Source organism: Alosa pseudoharengus, unplaced genomic scaffold (assembly GCF_046254945.1).
Source record: "Alosa pseudoharengus isolate Yale_2024_CS ecotype anadromous, Long Island Sound unplaced genomic scaffold, YU_APseudo_1.1 YU_APseudo_1.1_scf_4, whole genome shotgun sequence".
NCBI classification, from domain to species: Eukaryota; Metazoa; Chordata; class Actinopteri; order Clupeiformes; family Clupeidae; genus Alosa; species Alosa pseudoharengus.
Genome location: NW_027468774.1, coordinates 42,656,132 through 42,682,617, shown reverse-complemented (window position 1 = coordinate 42,682,617; position 26,486 = coordinate 42,656,132). Strand labels below are relative to the sequence as shown.

Below are 26,486 nucleotides of genomic sequence, written 5' to 3'. Positions count from 1 at the left end.
GTGGCTTGGGGAGGGGGGGGGTGAGCAGGGGGTTGGGAGTGCATCACCCATACCCCCCATCTCTGGCCCTGTGCTGTGTGGGCTGAACATCTTCCCCCTCTCTCTCTCTCTCTCTCGCTCTCTCATTATGCTATTCCTGCAGGAATTACCGCATCGAATATTGCGCAGACCTCAACCGCAGCGCTCTGCATAAACGGTCAAGTGGCTAGCCCCCCTTTAATAAAGGAGCATCGCTGCACAGCGTTGATAAACACCCAGCTGACAGCATCTCGGACGCAGGCGCTCTCCACCAACGCTATCTATTTGTTTCAATAATCTAAGTCAATGATTGGATGCTCTTGTGCTTAGTCTTGGGAAAGAAAATGGTGGTGTATCAAAGGTTCACACAGTTTTTTTGTTTTTTATGTTTTGTTCCCACAGGTCCTTATTTATTCATTCCATTTTTGATGCACATTCATTTTGTTAACCACTGGTACTGCAGATGAATAAAATCTTCTCATTGTGGATTCCTCAGTTGTACATCCACCACAAGGGCTAGCTTGACTTTTATGGACGTCTGTGGAGAGGTCGTCTCTCACACCAGTTCAGTATAACAGCTGAAATAAGAATGCTGCACTGCAGTTCAGAAAACCTTTAACATTTATCATTTAAGTGTGCTCTGCTCCTGTTAGTAGAATCGTTTTCTATCTTGAGCCTGTGTTATTTAAAAGACCTTTTGCATATGACAAAGGCAGTACGACAAAGACCATGAAACCTTGGTGGGTACTGACAATCTGCCCATGGTTAAAGAAGCAGTAGTGTGGTTTTGTAGCCACAAGACTTGCTCACACAAAAACGATCATAGTAATTTGATACATTCCCAATTACTCATCAGTAACTATGTGTTCTCATCACAAGCTCACATGGCAAGGGACGTGGTGGTGGTCCAGGAGCCAGCTAGACTTTGGTGCCTTTGATCCAGACCCTGTCCGACTTCCTCTGGCCCCTGTCAGGTTGTGTCCCCATCACACGTCCAGCTCGCCCAGAAAGCTTGCGTCCCCTTAATTAAAGATATGTAAATGTGGACTCAGCTGGAATGCATTAGTGTTGGTGGCGGCAGCGGGGCAGGCAGAGTCAGAGCCCAGCTCCTAAACCAGACTAATTAAGGTTTAATTACAATTGATGGGAGCCTCCACCCCCTTCCACCTAACCATGAACTACTCCACGCGGGAATCTCACCGCATGTTGTTTAAAGCGCCGGAGTGCTCTCCTAGTCATCCCTCATAAGTGTGCTGTTTGTGGGTGGTGGGGAGTCTGACGTCTTCATGTGGAGCGAGATGATCCCTCGAGGAAGTGTCACTGATGGGGATCTCTGTGTTACCACCATCCGTCCAATATCACACTTGCACAAACACAAAGACCATCCTATTTCTCACGCTGACGTACACACGCTCTCTCACACACACACACACACACAAACAACCACCACTCAGTATCCCACACACATACAACTATCAGCCAATCTCCCACACCCCCCCCCCCCACCACCACCACCACCTCTACAATCTCACCCCTGCACCCACACACACATCCACTCCCGCCCCCCTAAGCTTTTGAGGCCACTCTCTGAGCACGGCAGGATGGATGACACACGGATTGAAGCATTAGCTGCCTGCTAATCTAGCCTTAATCTGTCTGTCGCACGCAAAGGTGTGAATGCTTCAGTCTCCAGGCTGAGCCGTGGCTGTTTGTCCCAGCAGTAAATGCACATGGTGAGAGGCAGCAGCAGCAGCATCCTCCCTCTGAAGGTGAAACACTCGGTGTCCCCATCACCTCGGATTCCAGTCGTCAAGGTTTTTTTTTGTTTTTGTTTTCTCTTCCTGTACCCCAGAGGCCTTTGCAGGACACACTTGCAAAAGATATCTGCAGCAGCCCGAGTGGCTCCCTCTCCCTTGCACATGTCCCTTTTCCTGCGCCGTGTGCCGCTGGTTTGTGAGGTGCGGCAGGGTTAGCATACACGTGTGTATGTGTGTGTGCTTGCTCACTTGCCTCGCGCTCAGTCCCCCGGCCCTGTTTGGCTCTGTCATAATGCTCGTTCGCCGGTTATAAATGGGCGCCGCTCCTCTGATCTATCGCTTAATTGCCACCTCATTTGCATAACAGTGCAAATTAACGACCTCTCAAATGAGCGTTCATTTTTCACAAGGTCTTTAGGAGCTCCTTAAGAGGCGGTGCTAATTAGGGCGCGAGGCAGCTGTGCTGATGAGCTGGAGCCGCGCGCAGAGGAGAGCGAGAGAGAGGACAGACAGAGAGATGGAGAGAAGGATCGCCCACATGGCCGCTGCTGCAACAACCACCTCCCTCTTCCTGCATATACATTTGTTCGTATGGCACGTAGTTTTTGTCCTAAGCGGCTTGCTGTAGGGTTGAGATATACATTTTTATCAGTATGCGTACTCCCTGGGTACTGAGCTCGTGAGCTTGGTGCTTGTTGTATGGTGCTTTGCCAGGAGCGCTACAGTATCACATGGCCACTTCCTGCTCATCCTCCTTCTTCTCCTCTTCATCCTCCTTCTCCTCATCCTCCTTCTTCTCCTCTTCATCTTGCTCCTCCTCTTCATCCTGCTCCTCCTCTTCATCCTGCTCCTTCTCTTCATCCTCCTTCTCCTCTTCATCCTCCTTCTCCTCTTCATCCTGCTCCTCCTCTTCATCCTGCTCCTCAGTTCGTTTGGAGACTGATGGCTTCTTCTCCACCCCTATCTCTCCAGTCGTCTCGCCAAACACTGAGGTTAGCAGAGGAGAGAATAAACGAGTACTCTTGTGGGAGTGAACGTGTGTGTGTGTGTGTTTGTGTGTTTGTGTGTTTGTCCTTCTCACACCAAACATGGAGAAGCCCCATTGTCCAGGGCACTCAGGTGTCCATAAAAACCCTTTTGGAGTTAATTAAGGGCTGATTAATGGTGGCCTGGCTTGGGCCTGTGGCTGTGTGTTTGTGTAAGGTGTGAGTGGCTCCCATTCACACGCTGGATCAGATCCTGCTGTGTTGACTCTGACCACTGACCACTCCCTCTGCCAGGAAGTAGAATGACCAGCCTGTGTGTGTGCGTGTGCATGTGCGCGTGTTTGAAGGGGAGAGAGATGGTGTGTGTGTTTGTGAGAGAGAGGGAGGGAGATGTTGTATTTGTGTGAATCAGAAGGAGTGTATTGTATGTGAAGTGGCCGGAGTGCGTGCCACAGGGGTTTCAGTAAATAGGCCCAACAGGCGCTGCTTAACCTGAGCTGCTTATGGCAGTGACTGACCAATGGGTTCGGCAGCTTATTTGGCCCTGGCACACTCTCCTGTGCCCTCCCCTGCCCTCCTCTCTCCAGGAATCTCTCTCTCTCTCTCTCTGGCATTCTCTTTCTTTCTTGCTTTCTCTTTCCTGTTCCCTCTCTTTCTGCGGCAGTCTGAAACTCAGTTGTTTGTTTTTTGAGGTTACGACTGGTAAACATGCTGGTTGTCGTTGAACCATTAGCCTCGTTGCTTGTGTTAGTGTGTGGAGTATCTGTCATTTTGCATTAGTCAAACAGTCTCTACCGTACAGCAGTGCACTGTTCAGATGCCCCCTAATAGAGATATTACTTTGAACTACCCCACCATCATTTAATTAATTGAATGTGTGTGTTGCCATCGAAGTGATTGCATCACAACAGTGCTGTATGGGTGACACGCTCAGTTAATGCACCTGAGTATGTTGTGGTTTTGATTGATCATCCTAGCAGTTGGCAGATGGGCCAACCCCACGTTATCTGCAGTGATGCAGAACACAGCTGAAGATTTTTTTTTGGTCTGTTTTTGTTGTTGTTGCTGTTGTCTCCCGTTTTGTTTGTTTACGTGTGAGGATGCTGGCATGTGTTACTCAGATGCACCGGCTCCATTGTCCCTGTCTCCCACTCCAGATGTAATAGTGATTGTTGTCAGAATGCTGTTATTTCTCCCGTGTTTCTCTCTCCCCCCCTCTCTCTCCCCCTCTCTCTCTCTCTCTCTCTCTCTCTCTCTCTTTCTCTTTCTCTCTCTCTCTGTCTCTCCCCCCTCTCTCTCTTACACATTCTCACTCTCTCTCACTCGCTCATGCACACTCTTTTATTGTCTGCCTGCCATGATCACCCCATCACAGTTTTTTTCTATTTTTGAATTCAGACCGTTTGTATTTCTTGCTCTCTATATCTGTTTTTTTTCTCTCTCTCCTGTTCTCACTCCCATTGCTTTTCTATCTCCTTCTGTGACTCCTTTAGCTTTTTTTTTCAATTCTCCTTGCTTCTCCTTCTACCCTTTTCTCCCCTTACCTTTTCTCCCCCCCTTGTCTCTCCCCCCTTTTTCTTTCTCTCTCCCTCTCTCTTTCTCTCTCTCTCTCTCTCCTGCTCCCTCGCTCTCTCCCAGTGAAAGGCTGAGAATACCCAAGGGAGCTGATGCAATTAAAATGCTAATCCTGTCTGTCTACAGAGAGAGGGAGGGGGGGGGGGCCTGACAGCATGAGGGATTGCGGCTCACATGGAGAACTCGACTGAAATGGAGAACAGAGGGAGAAGGGGGGGGGTTCAGAAAAGAGAGGGAGGGAGGGAGAGAGAGGGGGGTGGGGAGGGAAAAGAAAAGGAGGGGGTTTGGTGGGAGAGAGGCCAGAGTGAAAAGGGGATGCTAGTAGAGAGGGGGAGAGGGAAAGAAAGGGTGAGCAGCAGCATGCACTGAGGGAGAGAGAGAGCGAGAGATAGCTTTGATACATGTAGAGAGAGGGGAGGGAGGGATGGGCAAAAGAAATGGAGAGCATACATTGAGAATAATACAGAACCGAGAGGGATAGCTTTGAGAGATACATAGAGAGAGGGACGGAGAAAGAGGCGATGGGGGTGGGGGTATAGCGGAGGGCTGAGCGTGTGGCGTGTTGTGAGCCGAGCCGTGATGGACTGTGTCTCTTCAGTAATGCACTGAAAAACAGGGGCCATTAATACACCGCTCCCAGCACCGAGCACTCCGCCATTAATACACTCGCTCTGGGCGCTCTCACACACACACACACTCCGGCTCTGCTCTGTCTGCGCTTAACACGTCTACCTGCCTCTCCACCTGCACCGACACAAAGGGGCCGCCTGCCTCCCTGCCTGCCACTGCCTCCGCCGCCACTCTCTCCCTGCCTGCTTGCCGGTGCTGGGGGAGAAAGAGAGGATGATTATGGATTCAGTCAAAACCCAGCCGGTTACCCTGAATATTTTATGGAGCAGCTCTCCAGTTCCCACTGCCTGCCTGTGCTGTGCGGTGCTGTGCTGCGCATACCAGTGACTAACCCAGAGGCTGGAGGTGCTTCAATGGGAGGGTTGTTTTGCACTCCCTGCTCTTACCTCTGGTTTTGGCTTCTAAAACCCTTAAAGGTGTGGGTTTTTGAACATTCTAACATAAGATTCCGTTTTACAACAATTGAATGTTCTAAAATTCTATGTTGAATTCAATGAACCCAGATATTCTTTAGAACGTTCATTTTCCAACATTTCCGTCACACTGGTATGACGGTACACCTTTAAGGGTTAAGGAGCACTAAATAGTCCCTTTTCTATTTTATTTTGATTAATTACAATTGATATTTATTTATTTACTTGATTTCTTGGGGCTGCAATCGAGTCCTTTTGTTGCTTTAGTGCAAATTCCAATTGTGACATTTAAGATGTTTTAAGAGATTGTGAAGAGTAGGAGAGGTTTTATACAGCGCCTCTGCCAGGCCACGGTGTGTTAAATGGAGGGGAACCCGCATTGGTTTAACAGATGCAGCACATTAAAATGTACATTAACTCATTAGCATGTTACTGTGTTTATATTAATGAACTATGTTAATTACCATGATTTAGCAGGTCGGGTTTTATGAATTGCCTAGAAAACATACTCACTCATAAGCAGACGGGCACACACACACACACACAAACACACACACACACAAACACAGTCTTGATCAGATGTTTTTCACATCAAATTCCACTCTCCCTCCACTTTTTTTTGTAGGCCTATATCCTCCCAAAACAGCTTTTTACAGTCTTATCAGTGCGAACTGAAAGTGTCCACCAGAGAGACTTCAGAAGTATTCTCTCCAATCAAGCTGTTAACCCTTTGAGTAAACAGTGTGTTTATGTGTCATTATTAGCTTTTCACTGCTTAATTGGTGTAATTGGTGTAATTGGAGCCTATCAGTGGGCGTTAGGGGAGCGCATGGGGGCGGGGGGTGAGGTGAGGGGGGTTGGGTGTTTGTGTTTGAGGAAGGGAGAATAAGAAGGACTGAGTGTGCTCTTGACCAAAAGCAGTGAGCACCTCTGTGGAGTGTTGTAGGCTGGGGGCTGTTAGGCTGGATGGCGGTAAGGTAAACCGCTGCCATGTCTTGGCGTGCAGCAACAGGAAGCAGTTAGTCTGGAGCGAGGTCTGGGACAGGCACTGCTGAAGTTGCTGCCAGAGCCCGACGTGGCCAGTGCCAAGCTCCCGGGATTCTACACACACACACACACACACACACAGACACACATACACACACACACGCACGCACACACACTATTTTGAATGTCATACAAAACTGTTTTGATGTTTTTTTAGGGTTTTCAGGTTTTTAAGCATACCAGTTCAAAAAAGAACATGTGTGTTGAATTCTCCCCTGCTCAAAAGTTGACTAAAGAGCCCAAAAACTAGAGAGAGGGATGGGCAAATCGGGGTCATTAGTTCAGTCGGCTGGGTCTGCCGCATTCCTGAGCCCTGAGAGGGGGAGTAACAGAGAGAAGGAATGTGACTCAGAGAGAGAGAGAGAGAGAGAGAGAGAGAGAGATGGGGGGAGAAGACCTGAGAGAGAGCGGGAGAGAGAGAGAAGGGGGAGCACTAAAACGGATTGAGAGAAAGAGGGAAAAGGACCTGAGCAAAGGAAAAACAGAAGAAAAGGGAGAGGGGGAGGACCTGAGAGAGAGGGAGGGAGAGAAAGAGAAGGGGTAGAAGAGGGAACAGAACAAAAAAGGGCCAGCAGGGAAAGAGGGAGAAGTTTTTTTCCCTTCTTTCCTTCTTTCTTTCTTTTTTTTCTTTCGTTTTCAAAGACAGGAGTGAGTTGGACAAAGTAGAGAGGACTCCAGTCGGTAGACTGGTGAAGGGAGCTTTGGAAGAGGGAAGCAAGTGGACTTGGGGGTGGGGGGGGGTGGACGGCCCCAAAAAAGGCACTTACATGTGCTCTGACTTCTTTGTAGATGTTGCCCACACTTTTAGCTTTGGCCGAGCAGTGAGCGAGCCGCTTGAGTGCTTGGCAGCGCGTTGTATTTTTGGAATTCATTCATTGTTAAAACAATGCAGCCCTTGTCTCTGCTGCGCTGTTTATTTATCTCTTGCTCTACAGAAACCGGGTGGCTTAACGCAGTTGATTTGATGCCTTAATGCAGTTTGTGTCCACAGGGTTTTTGTGGCACGGACAGTCACCACACCCTTTCGCTCTAATGCAGCTATAGTTGGAAAAATTCATTTAAACAGCAAAACATCATTCACCAATAAGTTCAACCCTCGTACTGTCTTTTTATATCAAGTTAAATCAAAGCAGTGGGCAAAAGAAATGGCTCTTTGTGCTCTGTTCACAAAAGGATTTTATAAAGTGGTTTGGGAGTATGCATGGGAGGGGTGTTGGGACCAACTTTGTGATTTTAGCAAATCATTAACACAGCAGATCCAACCTGAAAGCAACGAGACGGAGAATACAGTCCTTCACATCAGAGGAAACTGTGCAAGTCATTAAAAGTAATATGACAAACCAGATATTGCACACCAGTAGGCAGATATTCTGTTTGTGGTTGTAATCATTAAAATGCATCTGACAGGCAAAACAAACAATTTGTTTTTTTGATGCATAATAAAAACTCCATGAAGTGCTAACAGGTACCAGGGCAGGTGCTGCATCAAAAAGTTTAGATCTGTTGATTTTAGACGTGCTCCAAGTGGTCCTAAGTACAGCTTCATTAAAAAATCCCAACCACATCTTACAGCTTCATTTGTACGTCACATAGTGACATTTCATGTGCACTGAAAGAATGCACCCACTCTAGTTCTTTTTGCCTAGAGAAGGCAGAAAAAATTGACCTTGTTGTTCAGGGTCATGAAAAATATGGTTCTTTTGTGCAATTGTTGTTTTCTTGCATCCTTGTATTTCATGCAGGGCTCCAGAGTGCGACCGACCTAATTTTTCAAAAGTGTGACTAAAAAAAATCTGAGGTCGCACCGGTGCGACCAGCTATTCGAGAGAGGAAAAAGTGTCTGCATTGAAACTCTACCTTTGGTTCAATAACAGACACATATTTGGCCAATATCGTGGTTTAAACAAATCACAGATAGTGAAGGGCGGGACCTCCCCTCTGAGTGGCCCAGTGCCTGTGTGTAAATTTGAAAATGCGTGTGCTGCAGAGAGAGAGAGAGAGGTCAGAGACCCGTCAGATAAACAGAGTGGATGCAGTTGCATTACAGTGTGGTCACATAGGCCGAGATAAATGTCCCCTCTCCCCCACTGCCTTTCGGCGGCTGGCAGCAGCAAACCGATCAGACGAGCCCGAGATGATGATCAAGTTTATCGTTGCCTACGAACTTCCCTTCACCAAGTTCAGTCTGAAATAATTATTTACCAGAAAAATAGTTTGAACGTAAACCCGACGTACAGGAATGCCACTTGCACCAAATTTATAGGAGTCATTGCAGATGAAAAGACGTCTTAAAATTGCGAACAATGCATACAAGGCCTTCCCGAAAGACAGAGATACAGATATAGCCGAAAAGGAGTGCGTCATTGACCGCAGTTACATGCAGAAAGTAACCCGGTTTTCAACAGCAATATTCGTTTTGCGCGCGAGTTGTGTAAACTCATTCTGATGGCATCAATCAATTTAATCCGGTATTTGGCGCAAACCGAATATCGCTGCTACATTTAAAGCCCGAATATTCCCTGCATGTATAACTGTGGTCATTGTGTACGGTGAATTGAATGGACACATTTAGATCGAGCATGGCAAGTCATTGCAATAGCCTATAATAATAGGCCTACCATTTCGTTACTGCATTAACCATAGTGATGTTCTTATTGAAAATGTAAAAATACTAAAATTAAAAAGTAAATTGCATTGTGGGGCTGTCAAATGATTATTGCAATCATCATTGCAAAATCACATAAAAATCCCCCAGGCTACTTGGAACATCTCTTTAAATTGTGCTCAAATACATTTCTATGGAAGATGCTAGCCTGGCGAGCTGGTTTAGCCAAGGCTTAAAGATCATGAAGGATAGTATGTAAGACATTGAGCCATGAGATGTGCAGTTTGAAGCCCTTAAAAGACGTGCACTGTTAATTTACTCACTGTTATTTTTATATAATTCATCTTGAGATGTTTTAAGTTTAAATTTCAGCTCAGTGGAGCACTTAAAGCACCAACACTTCATTAAGTTACTTTTCTTGTAGAATTGTAAATCATAAGTCATAAGACAACCTATATAGGACAGTAATTAAGGAAAAAAAGTGAACCTGCTGCGATGTTAAATGCGATGTGGTTGAAAAAAAGTTAGGCGCACCAGTGCAACCAGTGCAAAAAGTTAATCTGGAGCCCTGTCATGAGTGAGATTTTTCTCCCCATAGAAGAAATGGTTTAGAGCAGTCTTTCTGAAAGTGTGGTCTGCAAGCTATCCCTAGTGGTCCGTGCACAGATGTGGGACCCTAAAATATCTTGTTTTATATCAGCGTTTCTTAAGCTGCCCTAAGCACGACTCCAGAGCAAAGTTGTGAGTCACATTGATGAGTTGTGTGCAATATTGAATCAAGTCATATGTAAATCCAACAGTAGCCTAATTGAATTGTTTGTTTAAGTCCTGACAGACAGTGTTGTGACACAAAACACTTTTTGCATCAAAAAAGATCAGCGTTACCTTTGAAAGACAATGTAGAATACGATTAGTTTACTAGTAACGTAACTATGATGGCATCAAACTGTCAAGACGGCGTTAGAAAATCAAATGAATCCTCTGACACAACAAGCAAGGTGCAGACATGATGAAAATGGTTCTGTGAGTATTGTGTAATATACAGTTGAAGTAGGCTTATTGTTTTTTCCCCCTAGATATTTAGGGAGTTTGGTGGTCCATGAACCTTTTTATAGGTACCTTGGTCTGAAAAGGTTTGAGAAACACTGGTCTAGTGGTTCACATGTTGACCAGTGTGTGTGCTATATTCCGTCATGCAGATACTATACTGTAAGGCACATCTGTGTGTGTGTGTGTGAGGGAGTGAGTGCAGAAGAGAGAGAGATGAGTGCCTGGCCAGGAGCTGACAGAGGTCTTGCTTTAATACAGTGGTAGAGTGTGGTGGCTGTAGGCGGTACTTATGGCTGGTCTTGCTCGTAGTGACAGCACATGCACTCCTATTAGTTGACTCATGCCTCATGCATTACTCTGCTGGCTGCCTGCTCTGCTGAGGGGCTCTGCTGACCCCTGCTGGTTGAAAGGAGCACTTACCTCAATGCACCTCTCCTAGAAACTATTGTGGCGGAAAGGGGGGGGGGTGTTTGGTATGCTTAGCTGGTGGAATTGTCTTCTGAAAAAAACGGATTTGACTGTCCGAAGTACAACACGTCAGCAGCAGAATACAATGCACAGTCAGCTGCTGTATTCAGTGCTTTGCATATTCTCCTTCCCTGACCCATGTCATGTTGTATCATAATGAAGTGTAAACAGATGTAGTCATAGCAATAGCCACAGTGCATCCATCTACACTCTTTCTCTGACAATTCAATCAATTCAATTCATTCTTTATTCAGGACACAGAGAGCGGTCCATATCACAATACAAAACATAGTAAAAAGACAAACAAAAAAAAACATACAATAAAATGACAACAACAGTCAGAGTTCTACAATACACAAAAATAGTGTTCAGATATTAGCATATAAACTAAAAGGCCAATGCTTCCACAGTCTAGAAGTGAACCTAACCATACTCATTAAGGCCAATGGTTCCACAGTCTAGAAGTGAACCTAACCATACTCATTAAGGCCAATGGTTCCACAGTCTAGAAGTGAACCTAACCATACTCATTGCAGGGTTCACTAGTGTTGCAATTATGCTGTTGAATGACTCAGTTAGTCTACACATACATCTGAACATGAGATTCCTGAGTACAGCAGGGCAGGTGGATACACCAACACTTACAAACCTTCAGCTTGCACTGCTCTATCGTGGCACTTTAAGCAGCAGCCTTATGCCATCATTATATGCCACATTGAGTTTCTGCATACGGCTTTTTTACAGCGCTGCCACAAGTGGGCAGTATACATTGGGGGGCAGAAAGCTTTAAAAAGTGTGACACTCAGTGCCTGTTGTTTTTTCTGTCTCTCCTACAGTTCTCAGTATCCGCGGCGTGCAGGAGGAGGACCCCCCGGATCCCCAGATCATGCGTCTGGACAACATGCTGCTGGCCGAGGGCGTGTCGGGCCCGGAGAAGGGTGGCGGGTCGGCGGCCGCGGCCGCCGCTGCAGCTGCGGCAGGAGGATCCCCCAACGATGGCAGCATCGAGCACTCGGACTACAGAGCCAAGCTGGCCCAGATCCGCCAGATCTACCACTCCGAGCTGGAGAAGTATGAACAGGTAAGGCACTGCACGCGTCAGGACAGGAGGGAAGGGAATCACTATGTGATCTCTGCCATTGTTTGTTGTGACTACTGCTTGGGTGTTGTTAACAAGTAACACAGGTCCACAAGTGATATTTGTACTCTGTGTTCTGGTATTGTAATAAGATAAGTTGAAAAGATAAGACACCTAGGGCATGTTAGGACAGGGATTCAAACATGGTATGGTATCTGCTACTGTTTTGTGCATAGTACAGTTTCAATAGTAGGGTTTCAGCTGGTGTTTATTATTGTAGCATAAATTGCCAGTGCTTTTCTGCACTGCAAGTGTAAAATTCATGTATGCAGTTAAATCAATTCTGTACTTGACATCATCCAAGTCCTAGAAGCTTGACTGTAAAATGTCTATCTAAATGATCAGTTTCTGGAGGAGGTTCCTAATACACTGTGTCTTTTTAAATCTCTGTCCACCATATATAGATTTATGAGTTTTTCCCCATCCAATTTGACCATGACTGACTGTAATAGCTGCGTGGAGACACTACTTAGATTACTGTAAAGTGGACAGGCTAGACCATAAGCGCTTCTCTGTAACATGGTCACCCCCTTCTCTTGTGTTCCCCAGGCATGCAGCGAGTTCACCAACCACGTGATGAACCTGCTGCGGGAGCAGTCCCGCACGCGGCCCATCTCCCCCAAAGAGATCGAGCGCATGGTGAGCATCATCCACCGCAAGTTCAGCTCCATCCAGATGCAGCTGAAGCAGAGCACCTGCGAGGCCGTCATGATCCTGCGCTCACGCTTCCTGGACGCCAGGTGAGCCATGATGTTGTTGTTGTTGTTGTTGTTGTTAAAATGGAAATGTGTAGTGAGAGATGCAGTCTTGATAAAAAATCCATAGGAGGATACCGCATTTCTTTCTTTCTGTTTGTAATCCTCAAGATTTGTGTGGAATTGGCTATTTTTGACAGTTGTGTTCATTTCTGTACTTTTATCTGTTTTTCTTTTCAATATATTTTTTTTGATCAGATTCCTCTGGATTCCCTCTTATGTTTGTCTCAAATGTTTAGAAGATGCCCCTTTTTCAAATATGTCCCCATATCTGTTCATTTTTCTCTCTCCCCAGACGTAAGAGGCGCAACTTCAACAAACAGGCAACGGAGGTGCTGAATGAGTACTTCTACTCGCACCTGTCCAACCCTTACCCCAGCGAGGAAGCCAAGGAGGAGCTGGCCAAGAAGTGCGGGATCACTGTCTCTCAGGTCAGAAGTCCCTGCTGCTGTTGCTGCCACTGTTTCAGCCTCTAAGCGTTAAGATCACAGGGCTGTTTGTGCTCAGCACTACCTGGCTCACGTGTGCTATCCTGGACTGCAGTGCCACTCCAATAACGGTGCTTCTAGAGCAAGGCGCTAGCTACGCCCAGGGTCACGGGAGCAAATCCCTGGGAGCCCAAAACACTGCAGAAATGTTTGGCTGCACTGTGAGTCGCTTCGTATAAAAGCTATTACTGAATCACGCTGAGATGTAGAACGGGAGTGTTTAAATATCTTCATGTCCTCGTCCTCCTTTTTTCTGCAGGTCTCTAATTGGTTTGGCAACAAGAGAATTCGGTACAAGAAGAACATTGGTAAGTTCCAGGAGGAAGCGAACCTGTACGCGGTAAAAACGGCAGTGGACGCTGCCAATGTGTCAGCGCAAGCTAGCCAGGCTAACTCTCCGGCGACGCCCAACTCAGGTACTGTCTGCTCCACCTCCCCCCTCAGCCTCTAGCGCAGACACACAACCCCCCTGCTCCCACCCACTCATGTAGCTAGGACCACATGCATGAGACATTGGCCTAGTGTGTAGTGTAGCGGCAGCTCCATTGTATTGGTACTTGCATGCGTCTAAGCTACAAACTCATTGTATGCACTCATGCTAGTGTCACTTTGTTACACTCACACATCAGTACAGGTTTGACCAACACTCACCCATCTGTCCCCCCCCATGTCCTAACTGTGTCCATTTTTTACAACTTTTGCGTGCGTGTGTGTGTGTGTGTGCCTGTGTGTTTTTTGACACAGAGTTATCAGTTTTTTGTTTTTGCTTTTGCATTCACAAGTAGTGTATCTGAAAAGCGTTTTGTATTTATGATGTACTCACTGCAAGACACTTCCAAAAGCCTGGCGGCACAGAACGAAACATTGCGTTGCTATGTGTGATGGTTCTGAATTCTGATATGTGGCAACATGTAGTGACAGTCATTTCTGAGGTACATAGCCAACTGCCATGCATGGATTCTTTTAAGGTTACTGATATTGTCTCAAAGAGTACCGTTAGTGTTGTGTTTACCCAGAAAGCTTGCTCTTTCAAAGGTGGTGAGCTAACAGGAAGTATATGCTCGATTGTCTTTAGAGCAGTCCTGAGTCAAAACAAAATGTTTTACACAACTCACAGTTATTAGGTTAAATGTTATTTGTTCTTTCATCTTTTTATTGTAGCAACACTATCTAATTTTCTGTAAGTCCAACACCCAACCTTTTGTTTGTCTCTTAAGCCTTTGTCTACACAAGAGAATACCAAACACACTTACTGATATGCACATGTAGATAGTGAAATCTAGCCCTACTTGCTCAGGATGCAAACAGGCAAAGGTAGGTGACTTCAGTATTAACATCATATCTCTCCTCTGCGTGGAAGACCATGCCGTGTCATGACTGGTTACTTATCGGACGTAATCCGACATTTCATTTCCTTAGTCCTGTCATCGAATCAGGGGGATAAAGTTCCCTGCTGAGACACTAGATCTAACATGGAGCCAGAGATATGGCCGAGTTAACAGAAGTGTTACGACTTCAGGACTCCCTTGTTAGAGCTCCCTTGTATTTCCTATTTTTTATTTTTGTTTGTAGAAACTAATGTTGATTGATGCAGACAGAAAGTCTTGACATAACCTCCCAGACCTGAAAGTCAAATGTAACTGGGTTGCCCTATGGTAGGGAGTGTCATACACAGTAGCAGACGTCTTACACAGTGGCGTGTGTAACCCCCATGCCACTCCCCCCCCCACCCCCCTCACTGGGCCCAGAGCGGCTTGCCTGACGGGCTGCGTGTATCACCTGCAGGATCGTCGGGCTCGTACAGCCTCTCTCACGCAGGAGACGCCTACCTCGGCCTGCGCTCACTCAACGGGGAGGGCCTTGCCGTCACCCCCTCTCTCCAGCAGCAGGTAGGCGCTGAGGATGTCCCCAGTGAGCCTGCATCGACCCCCCCCCACCCCACCCTGCTCCTTCTCCCCCCCTCTGCCTTCCAGTCCCCAAACCCCTACGTTGTCCCTGTATCTCCCTGGCAGTTTCGTAGTCACCAGCCTCTGCCTGTACCATTCGCCCTCAGTCTTGCATCATTAGAAATATCCGGACCCCTCGATGCCCCATGCCCCACCCCCATTCACACCTCCCTGTAGTTCTGACAGATCCCCAGTTTAGTGTCTGTAGCCTGCTGGAAGCACCCACAGATGTGTCGTAGACTTCCCATTGGATCAGTGCTGTTTGTGATCGTGAGACCCCATCTTTATCATTTATTTACTTTGTTTGTTTTTCATTTTTGATCCTTATCTTCTCCATCTCACCCAAAGGCCCCTCTCTCCTGGTTGTCCTTGTGCCCTAATGCTGTGGATACGGCGTATGAGTAGAATGAGCGCGGTTATACACAAAACATGTTATTTTTATCACCCTTAAGTGGATTTATTTGACATACTGGGTTGGGTTGAACTCACTGTGCATTGTAGCCGGACAGACAAATGTGTGTCGCTCATTTTCTGAGGGACAACCACCAGGGCCGTGGAAACCAACCTCTCTCTGGCAAAATGTGAAATACAGGCCTTGATTTGGATGGACAGCTCTCTTAAAAACGCTGACAAGGCTGACAAAAGTGCCGCTCTGCCGTAAAGAAATGGGTTTTTTATCGTTTCGTCACTGAGGAGACGCCAGGCAGCGATCTGCGCAAGGCGAAGCAGAGCATTGAACTCCGCAGCCCCTTAAGCATTTAATCTGCCCCTGCTGGGAGACGGAGAATGGGATGAAGCTCAAGCCCCTATTGAGACCCAGACGAGATTTATGGTGCCTTCAACGCCACTGCCAAGTCTAGACAGAGGGGAGAGGATTTCTCTCTCTCTCTCTCTCTCTTTCTGTGTGTGTCAAATGGTTCACCTTTAAATTAGATGGATTACTCGGTGACAGCAGAGCAATAATTTGTTTAGAGTGCGAAACATGGATGTGGACCCCCCAGCAGTTGTAACACAGAGAAATGGTCAACGTTGGGATGTTTCAGGCGTAAGGGTCTCACTCTCTCCTCCTTGGCAGCGTCCGTCAGTGAAAATTACAAGCAGCTGTGAAGTGGCGTTATGAGAGCGGGTAGACCTCAGAGTGGTTACCGCATTAGGCAAAAGTAGGATTGCATTTGAACAAAAAAAAGAGAACTGGTTAAAACGGGCAAGGTCCATTTTTTTTTTTTTTTTACAAACCACATTCCAGCACCCAGACAGTAAGTCACCTCTGTAGTTTCAGTTACGCTGCACTTGTCAATTCGTTGAAAGTGTGGCATTAAAAAAAGGCAAACAGGATATGAGACTTTTTCACAGTCCTCAAACATGGTGTGTGTGTACAAATCTTGCACGTGACATCTATATTTCAGATGGATTTTGTCTGGTGTTGTCTAATGTGTGTCCAACAAAACACAGTTGGTTAGTCATGGCCTCTGGTCAGGTCTGTTTTAACCTGTTCAGGGAATTTGTGCAAATAAATGTTGTTTTCTTTGATGCTGTTACACACTGAGTAATGCTGTTCCTTATTGCCTGGCAGGTGGATACCCTGCACCGTGCTACACACCTGACGGCCGGCTATGAGGAGCTGTCAGGAAGTGGCCTTTTTACCCCACACAGCCTGGACGTAAGTACACACACAGACGTCCAACACAAATTTGCACATATTCACGCTGACACCCACACGCTCTTTCCTTCTTCATCTTCATATTTATTCTATTAGTAGACAAACATTGCACACCTATTTGTAGCTCCATACTTCCAAGAGTCAAACAAATGCTTCACCGATGAGAAATAAGGACAGAGGAAGATGCTAGACCCACTCAGTCATTTCATTGGTAACTTATTATTTAGTGGTAGTGGTTTGATTTATAAATGATTTCCTGAGAGTTACTGAAGTGATAATCCTCTAACCACGTCTTTCTAGTGCCTAAGGGCTTCTACATACTCGACGCACCCGACCGGTAGCGCGACAACGTGACGTCAAAATGACGTAGATCTTGCTGGCGCGCCAGGATTTAAGCCAGGTAGCGCGAGGTAGCGCTCATTTTTTTTTAGACGAGCGCGACAAGGCGGAAACAGGAAGATGGACTAGTTCGAGGGCAAGCGAGAGTTGCAGTGTTTTGTTACAGTCGTGAATTTTTTAATAGTTTGCTGGATAAGTTAACAAAGTTACCAGTGAGAGTTGCAACACATGGAATTAAGAGGAAAGAATAGAAACGATTCATTTTCAGACAAAGGATGTCTATTAAGGCCTGAACAAAATCTCTTTCCACTTCAGGAAATTACACAAACTCAGCCAGCTGCTAGCTAGCTAGCCAGCTAACTAAACTGTTTAAATTATTAAAATTTCCCTCGGGATGACTAAAGTATCTATCTATATATCCATCTATCTATCTATCTATCTATCTATCTATCTATCTATCTATCTATCTACCTATCTATCTACTTGTGCACACACCTTGGAAACTAGATGATAATGATGATGGTAGTTGTGAATAGTAGCAACCAAAGTCTGAAGTAACATCGCAGAGGCTGGCTACTAGTGTTTCTTACTGCAGCTTCTTCTGCTGTGTAACGTAGTTAGCGTTAATATTTTCACAACAGCGACACCTCTGTTCAGGAGAATATTGCAACTAGTGTCGCGACCACCACACGCGAGTATAAATGGTTACGGCGCTTCTGTGACGTCACATTGTCGCGCTACTGGTCGGGTGCATCGAGTATGTGGGACGTTTTAGTTGGTGTTAAATGTCCTCTTTCCCCCTCCCCAGGCTAACAACAGCTGGCAGGACACCACCAACCCCTCCTCCATCACCTCTCCACCTGGGGCCCCTGGCAGCATCCATTCAGACACCTCCAATTAAGACACATGCTTTTCTTCCACACTCTCACACAGACACCCGCTGACACGTGCACCTGACTTCCCCTGTTATTTCTCAACCCTTTCCACTCTCCTGGTGTGGGACATTTCTTCCACTCTGCCCCCAAACCACTGCCATCTGCCCTGCTCCAACCCCCACTCCACCTCCTACGCCTTCACCTCACCTCAACCCCCCAACCTCAAGATTGACACTACACTACCCATAAGCCATCTGGACCATCCCACCGGGCCGGGCATGATGGGGAAAAGCACACAAACACTCAACGCTCGCTCCAGAGGAACACAGCAGAGCAACAAAGCGCAAAAGGACAGGACTGCCCTCATCACAGAGGGCACAACTCACACTGCTGGACCACAACAACACTCCTCCACATACAGTGGAGAGAGAGAGAGAGAAAGAGAGAGAGAGAGAGAGAGAACATACAGAGAGGCCTCTAGTTGTGAGCCAGAAAGCCACGTGCAACGCAATGCAGCGTGGCGTAAAGTGATGGTCGGGTCTCCCACCCACGACCACAGTGGGGTCCACTGGCCTGAGATGATCTGACTCACTCATCATCCATGCACACACACACACACACACTCACTCACTCACTCACTCACTCACTCACTCACTCACTCTCACACACACACACACACACACACACACATATACACACATACACACACACACATTCAAACAAGGCATCACCCTTTGTGGACTTCTTCTTCGTGGACTTCTGCATTAGTTTGTGAGGGTGAAACCAGCAGGCGGCTGAGTCAGAGATGCCCTTCAGCCTCGGGGAGGAGTCGGCAGCTCCCTCCAATCACAGTGGACACCTCGCTCCCCTGGGTCCCACAGACACCACCATAATAACCGCCACGCTTGTACCAAAGTGCTGTCCAACAGTGGTCACCTCCTTCTGTTTTTCCTCACAGACCAACAACCACAGACACCCTCGAACTGACCACCCACGCAAGTTCTCCCGACATCCTGTTCTGCTTGTTGCAAGTCAGTTCCTTTTTAACAGAGTTTCAAAAGAGAAAAAAAGAGAAAAGCTCAACGTAGCACTGTTATTATGTAAGTGAAGAGAACCTTTTAGTATTGTAATAAGGTTGTTTAAAGTACTTTTATCAAACCTCTCGATGCTTGTAAATGGACACACATATATACACACACACACACACACACACACACACACACACACACACACACACACACACACACACGACGTTTACAACAGCTGACAATGAAAATGTGTTAAGCACAAGTATTTTTTCCAGCTATTGGACCTCTTCCATAGGACACACAGGTCAGGGCATAGGATGCTTTTGCTCAAAAAGAAAACATAAGGGAGTGCTGGTGGTTGCAGCAGAACGTGTGTCAGACGTGGCGCTCACAGGCCGAAAAGACAGGAAAGTACTGTGCAGGAGGTTGGGAGAGGAGAATGTATAGGCTTTCTATGGAAATGGATTTCTCTCATTTTCACACTCACACACACACACAAATACAAACACATGCGCGCACACACACACACACATACACACTCTGCAGCCACCGTGGTCACTTCTGTTCAGTACTGTTTTGTAATTCTTGGATTTTTTTGTTTTGTTTTCAAAAATAAATGTAGTGTAATGTTTTTTTGTTTTTTGTTGTTTTCATAATAATGCCCCAGCTACCAAATACAAAAAAAGAACTACATTGTAGAGTTGAGAAAATCTTAAGGGTAGGGGAGACGTATGTGGGAGATTTGAATAGGGAATGGGTTAAGACCAGAAGAATGCAATGTGTAATTGTCTTCCATGCATGTAAACGTCTGTGTTTTTTGTGGTGTTCATCGGACCTACTCATCTCCATTAGTTCACCGTTAACTTAGCTTTTTTTTTTTTTTTTTCTTAAAAAAAAAAAACACTTCTGGAAAAGAGGTTGTAACACATTTTTGAGAGGGTACTTATGACAGACCAAAAAGAAAAAAAAAAAAACTCATCATGCACACACACTGTACTGACTCTTAAGTCCTGCTGGCTGGTGTTTTCTGTTCCTGTTATTTCATCGAATGGTTTCTGTTTAGGGTTCCCAAACAGGTAGCTGCATCTGACCCCCCACCCCACCCCCCTTCCCAACATGCAGGAGGCCACAGATGACCGATAAGCAGTCGTTACCTGTATTGTTCCAAACCAAAAATGTTTTCAGATATGTAAATTATGATGACAAAACTGTGGTGCGTCTGTCAGTCAGAGATACAGCTGGGGAGGCGAGGAGGTTTGTCAGTTTTGCATCAGTGTTTGTGTTTGTTTGACTGTGTGTGTGTGTGTGTACACGGTTGTGTGTGTGTGTACACAGTTGTGCGTGTGTGTGTGTGTGTGTGTGTGTGTGTCTGATCTTACCTTACGTTGCTCTTGGTGTATAAAGGTGGGTGGGATGTTTTTTTGTTGTGGGTGGTCTGGGAAATAGAGGTCTAGGAAAGGTCGTTTGATCACTCACCCCTGTGCTTTGAGTCGATTGTATCGTGTGTGCAATGACAGCATCCATTCCACGAGAAGGCTCGCTGTCACTCTAGTCCTCACAGCTGACCCCATGGCGGGAACTCCACTCTTTGTCTGTTATCTAGGCCACTCAAACAAGGGCTTTTTCTCTCCTTTGAATATGAACCAAAAAAGAGCAGTACTGGGTGCGTGATGATTCAAGACTAGAGCCTATACAGAAACACAAATTCCACATTTTTATTTTCTCTAACTTTTTTTTTTTTGTTAACTTGTTAAGAAAAGTCATAGTAGAACCAGAGTGTTTTGATATATGAATGACAAATTCTACATATGACGCAAAGGACACTGAAATGTAAATTAGAGTTTTGTTCATGGATGACCAAACTCTGACAAGCTTTTCAAGGTATTAGCCAGATTTTGATGTCCTCTGTTCCTTACTGTTACTTAAAAGCGTTTCATATGGCTGTCTTTTACAAGTCTTGCTGTTACTACACCAAAATTATCATTTTCTTTTGTTTTCTACCAGTCGTCTGTGGGTGTCACTGTACAGATTGTGGAATGTTTCAACATATATCTTTTTATATAAAGATTCTGTTCTTTTCTTTTTTTGAGTTGCCTGGTTTGTTTTTGCCTTTACTCTGCATATGTGGTAGAGCAACAATCTTTTATTCTTTTAAAAAAAAAAATATTTTAACAGCTTAGAATTTAAGTTTGACTGTGGATTTTGGAGTGATTATGTTGCTTATTTAGTGTGTTTTTTTGTGGAAAACTGAGTTTGCGTTTGGTGCAGTGAGAAACACTTCCTACACACATAGATTAGGCTCTTTTTTGAAATAAAACTACCACAAATGTGCACTGTAGCAATACTTTCTCCACAAGCAGAAATCCAAAACTGCACTCATTCACCGTAGAATGTAGCTGATGAATTAACTTGTACAGGTCAGACAGAGTGTAGCTTTCATTTTTGAATTCTGACTTGTAACCTTTCTCTAAATTGGACACTGAGGTTTGATCAGTCACGTTTTAACATCGTGAATTTTCTTTTTTGTCTTAAGTGTTGTGCTTTTTCATAGTTTGGGGTCTAGCTTAAGTGGATACAGTGTTCTTTTAAAACTGATGCCTGTTCCACAGTCACTGAGCTTGTGTTCACTGACATCCTGCTACTCCTCACCTTAAAAAGCATCTCAGTCTCTGCACTGTTCAAGTGGCTTCCCCTGCACCAAATCAGAACTGCATCGATAGCGTTTTTATATACTTTGTTTTATTAGACTCTTAATGTCTCCCTTCTTTCATTCTTCTTTCTTCACCCCATTCTTTTTCTTCTCTACCTCTCTCTCCATTTTCTCTTGTATATAAATCCCTCTGTTTTCAGACTGGTCAGTCTGTAAAATCCTTTTATACCTCAACTTTAGAACTGTTCTAGTAAGAGAAAAATATGAGAAAATTGTAGTGTTCCTTATTAGAAATACAAAAAACTAATAAAATAATCTAGTGTGCTTTTTATCATTTTGGGGTGTTTATTTTGGGGATGTTTATTTGCTTGTTTTAATGGGAACAATGACCTTTAGTCACTACAACTATGCTATTGTGACTTACAAAAAAAATAAAAAATGTATAAAGAACCTTGCACTGTTTCTATGTTCCCCCTAGAGGCCTGGGAATACTTCAAATCTCCACTGAATAGTGTAGTTATTTGTAAATGAATACCAACTATGTAGCACATTGGTGGTTGTATTATTGACACAATGACTTAGATGACCTGCAGTAGTGTTAGTTTACAGAATTTATGGCATGACCAGTACATTTACAGGACAAGTACAAACAAGGAATCGAGTTATTTTTCGCTGTGGCATATATATATATATATATATATATATATATATATATAAATAAATGGCACACACACACATACAAAAAGGCTAAACATGTTTTATTTTGTTTCATCAACTTGGTATGACATAATAAAACATGATGGTGTGTATTTCTATACAATACAATGTAAAATTATAGATGGACACTGTTGGGGTGAACGATTACAACACATTTTAATAGCTGATCTAGCCTCATTTTCCAACAGTAGACAGGACCAATGTGAGAAAATCCTTCCCAGGCCAGCTGGCACAACTGGGCACTATTCTCTGCCTTGACCACCTTTCTAATCAACTGCCCCTGTGAATCGCCAATAAGGCATTTACATCCCTGTTGTCCCAGGGCTGTAGCTTGGTGTCCTGTGGTAGACGGGCAGGGCCTGTACTGGGCAGTTCCCTGGTCTAAATGTAAAGCAGGTCACTGCATCAGCTGCACAGATTGGAGAAAGCATTGTTCTGTTCACCTTCCTTTGGTGAATTACATTCTTGCATGGTGATCCGCTAACGCGTTGTGCCTAACAATGCCCTTTAGCTGTTGTTTAGCTGTAAATCAGTGTAACCTACTGCCTCTCAGGGCTTATTGCTTAATTCTAGAACTCCAGCAATGCATGTTATACAACATTAACATGAAGTGCTGCGTCATTTGTGATAATATAACTTTTTATCTTTCACAAGGAACACACCCTTGTCACCAAACACCAATATATTGGATGCCCACTTATATGCTCATCAGTCGCAACTTGCACCATAATCATGTTTTCCATAAGAGAAGTGTCCTATGCACAGAACAACTTTATCCGGTGCTGCTTGATGAGAACAGAGGGAGTCTTAAAGAGCTGCGTTTGGAACCGTCTCTCTTCTTGAACTCAACAGGGGATAGCTCCCCCTGCTGGTCACCCTCAGTCCTGCACAGGAAGCACAGAATCTGCTTGAATGTCTTTCTCATGTCCTCATCCCGGTACGAGTATATGATGGGATTCACCAGCGAGTTGCACTCAGCCAGGGCCAGACAGTACTTCTCATACTTCAGAACCTGACAACCCTTGCAGTTTAACCCGTCCAGAAGGAGAATCACAAGGCCTGGGGTCCAGCAGATGACAAAAGCACCTAAAGACAAATACCACAACAAAACACCTAAGAAAAAGACGCATCCTCGGTCTTACAGATGTGACCTGTACCCTACTTTTACAACACCATAAAACTAACTGGCATGCAAATATTGCTTTGTAGATGATGCAACACGCAGCAGGTGAGATAAACTGACTCCCTGCAGACAGACAGGAAGTTGAGAAATAACCCCTGGTAGAGGAAGTACTAAGTGCAAAGGATTTATGAAAAACTGGTTTGCCAGCTTTTGTGTCTTCAGGCACAGGTTTAAAATGTGTTAATGCACTTTCAGTAAAGATTCCAAAGAACTCAAGAACCATTGGATGACACTTTTATACCTATAATGCTAAAAGAAAAAGCATGCCAGTTATATAAAAAATGGAGTCCTTGCCAAACCATTTACTGTAAAACAAAATCCAGGGTTGTTAACTAAGGCACAATCAATTGTAGAAATATGCAGTTGTTGCATAATAGAGAAGATAACAACTTTGAGGGGCAAGGCTGATCTTGTTGGCGAAAAACAACCAGTTGTTTGTCTAGAGAACACTTTAGACATTGCTTGAATAACCACACACAATACCCGGTGGTGTTGTCTGTACATAGTTAGTCCACAGCCATGTAATTACAGGACAGTAGTGCATTCTTAAGGTGATTCAGACTCTGGGCTCTGCAAAACTCCTTGAGACAACTTCATTTGTTTTGGCGCTATCTAAATAAAACTGAAAATAAACTGGATAAGGGGCAAAGTATACGCCTGCTGTGCCATATCAGCAATTGGTTAAAAAAAAAAAAGGAAATCACGCCCATATTGTAAACTTTGATCAGTCACTTACCCAGAACTATGGCCACAGTCTTCATCAGGTTTATGACAGTCTCGTAATTCAGCTGGTCAACATCCAGGGCTGGCCTGCTGCGGCAGCGACGGTGCACGTAGACGAAGATGCGCGCGTACATGGCCACCATGATGGAGAACATGATGAGGTTCAGCATGGCCCAGAACGCCAGGAAGCTGCGTTTGTACAGGGGCGCCGTGATGGAGCAGGCGTCCAGGTCGCATATGCAGTCCCAGCCCATGAAGGGCACCAGGCCCATGAACACGGCCACCGCCCAGATGCCCAGGATCAACAGCCCCACGCGCCGGTTGGACATGCTGCTGTGGAGCTGCATGGTGAAGATGGTCTGGTGCCGCTCCACGGCCACCGCCAGGAGGTTGGCCACTGAGGCCATCAGGCTCATGTCCACCAGGGCCCCACGGACGAACCACTGGTGCTTGGAGAGACCAATGGTGTACGGCCCCGTGTGGAAGAGTAGGTTGACATAGGACACCCCCGCAAACAGGTCCGCTGCCGCCATGTTGCCCAGTAGGTAATAAATGGGAAAGTGGAAATTGCGGTTAATTATGATGGCAGTGATGACTAATATGTTGGACAGTATGACAATGACACAGACTGTGAGCCCAACACCGAGCACCACATAGTCTCTTGTGGACCAATCGTCTGTGATGTACTTCCCGCTGTAATTGTAGAAGAATTGGACTGGTTTGTCATAGTTCTCACAGTGTTGCATTGCTAAGGAAGACAAGACAAGCTCCAGGCAGCTGATGTGGATTCCTCTTGTGGGTACAGAAAACTGGGCCGGATAATGCACGCAGTGAATGTGGGTTTGCCAGAACCAGCTAGGCTAGAAAAAAATCCTCCATGATGGTGGCTGAAGAACTAAGAAATTGGGCTACTTTGTAATCCAATCAGCAGGTTTTATTTCTGTGAAATAGTCAAGTCAAGTCACTTTTATTTATATAGCACATTTTTGTAATAAAATAAAATAGTAAAACATGTTCGATGTTCGGGCATTCAATAGTAAAACATGTTCGATGTTCGGGCATTCATATCACGAAGGTTTGGGCAGGCTATCGGAATATTAACACCCAAACATGGACTCCAAGATAAGGCAGAGTGTAAAAATATTATTTAAAAAAAAGTAGGCCTATGAAAACATTGGAATTTAACAAAAAATATTTTACAGGTCGTTTGGGACCTAAACATTGTGTAGATTAGACAAACTCTGAGCCAAAGAGACAGTGCAGTAATAATTGTCCTGGATTCTGTCTGATTTGATGGAATGACCCGTGTGTGATGTCTAATCTGTAGCTAAACTGGCAGATGACCAGGCCTGATCTAAATGATGTTAATATATCAAGGTTGTGTAAAGACAGGACATCAACTGCTAATTGCTATCGTTGTTAACCACGCTCTCACTGTAACCTATCATAAGGAGAAAGTTCAAAATAACGCGCAATGGCGCTGGTTTAAAACAAGGGTAGCCTATTCCAACAACAAACTCACAGGGTCGATTTAAAACGTTTGTTAAAACAGAGAATGTTTTGTAGCCTCTAATAAAAATTACTTACATTGCCAGTCCACCCAAACGGTTGAATTCCATAGAAGTAGAGCGGAATGTCCCCAGTGCGTTGCTTACCGTTGTCCAGGTACACGCCTTGTAAAGTAGACCGATATTTCATAGAGGCACATTCTACGTCGACTGTACAGGAGTTCGGATTCAGATATCTGACGGACGGATAAGGGTGGCACGTGCCGCTCACTTCAGTGGACACTGTTTCAATAGACACCAATGAGCGTCTGCATTTGTTAAGCGACTAAAGCAGCATACAGACCGACTAACCACTAACACCACAACGCTGACGCAACGTGAACATAAAAAAAGCAGATAATGTGCCCTTCACTTCTACGGAAACGTTGAGCGAGTTTGCAACAACACGTGTCATGTGAGCTCACTGTTAGCAAACTTTTAGAACATTTAAAGATGCAATAGGCTATGTGATAGACTGAGCCACCTGATTTGCTATCCGAAAATTAAAATTTAGACTTGCTGCCAATATGTAATGAGTTGCCTAGCTGATTGCACAAAATATCACCATCTTCATTGAAGTCTTTTTGAGGTTTTTATCCGGTGTTTTTTTTGTTGTTTTTTTTTGTGGTTTGCTGTTATCCTGTTTGCTGAGTTTCACAAATGACAGTAGGCCTAACAAATAGGTAGTCTAGCCTGAAACAGCAAACTAAGTCATAAATAACCCCACATGGGAAGATGACATTACAATAACAAGGTAGCCTATTATCGGCCCCATATTCTTAATCCTAATGTTAGCCTATAGGCCTACATTTTCCACTTATTTGCTAAATATTTGAAATATTTCAGCAGGGTCACTGTACATAACTCTCTGTGGTATGTGTTGTGGAT

At 45.0% G+C, this 26,486-nt stretch overlaps 2 protein-coding genes across 10 annotated transcripts in view; one reads left to right on the top strand and one right to left on the bottom strand.

Annotated features, from left to right (window-relative positions):
• Positions 1 to 21,878, top strand: part of pbx4 (pre-B-cell leukemia transcription factor 4) — a 35,744-nt gene extending 13,866 nt beyond the window's left edge. For 5 of the 9 annotated variants that reach the window (XM_076266415.1, XM_076266416.1, XM_076266414.1 and 2 more), the window contains 7 exons: positions 11,386 to 11,630; positions 12,237 to 12,427; positions 12,738 to 12,873; positions 13,190 to 13,238; positions 14,716 to 14,819; positions 16,450 to 16,536; positions 17,684 to 21,878. In XM_076266415.1, the coding sequence (XP_076122530.1) occupies positions 11,386 to 11,630; positions 12,237 to 12,427; positions 12,738 to 12,873; positions 13,190 to 13,238; positions 14,716 to 14,819; positions 16,450 to 16,536; positions 17,684 to 17,776 (905 nt within the window). In that variant the 3' untranslated portion in view covers positions 17,777 to 21,878. Of the gene's footprint in view, positions 1 to 11,385; positions 11,631 to 12,236; positions 12,428 to 12,737; positions 12,874 to 13,189; positions 13,347 to 14,715; positions 14,820 to 16,449; positions 16,537 to 17,683 lie in introns of all 9 variants that reach the window. The other 4 variants (XM_076266418.1, XM_076266420.1, XM_076266421.1 and 1 more) reach the window with 3 other exon arrangements.
• Positions 21,879 to 22,169: 291 nt separating this feature from the next.
• lpar2a (lysophosphatidic acid receptor 2a) lies at positions 22,170 to 25,967 on the bottom strand. Its single transcript, XM_076266429.1, has 3 exons — positions 25,639 to 25,967; positions 24,065 to 24,991; positions 22,170 to 23,231 (listed from the first exon to the last, which is right to left on the bottom strand). The coding sequence occupies exons 2-3, from the start codon at positions 24,795 to 24,797 to the stop codon at positions 22,918 to 22,920; spliced, it is 1,047 nt and encodes a 348-aa protein (XP_076122544.1). The 5' UTR covers positions 24,798 to 24,991; positions 25,639 to 25,967; the 3' UTR covers positions 22,170 to 22,917.
• Between the last annotated feature and the right edge of the window lie 519 nt (positions 25,968 to 26,486).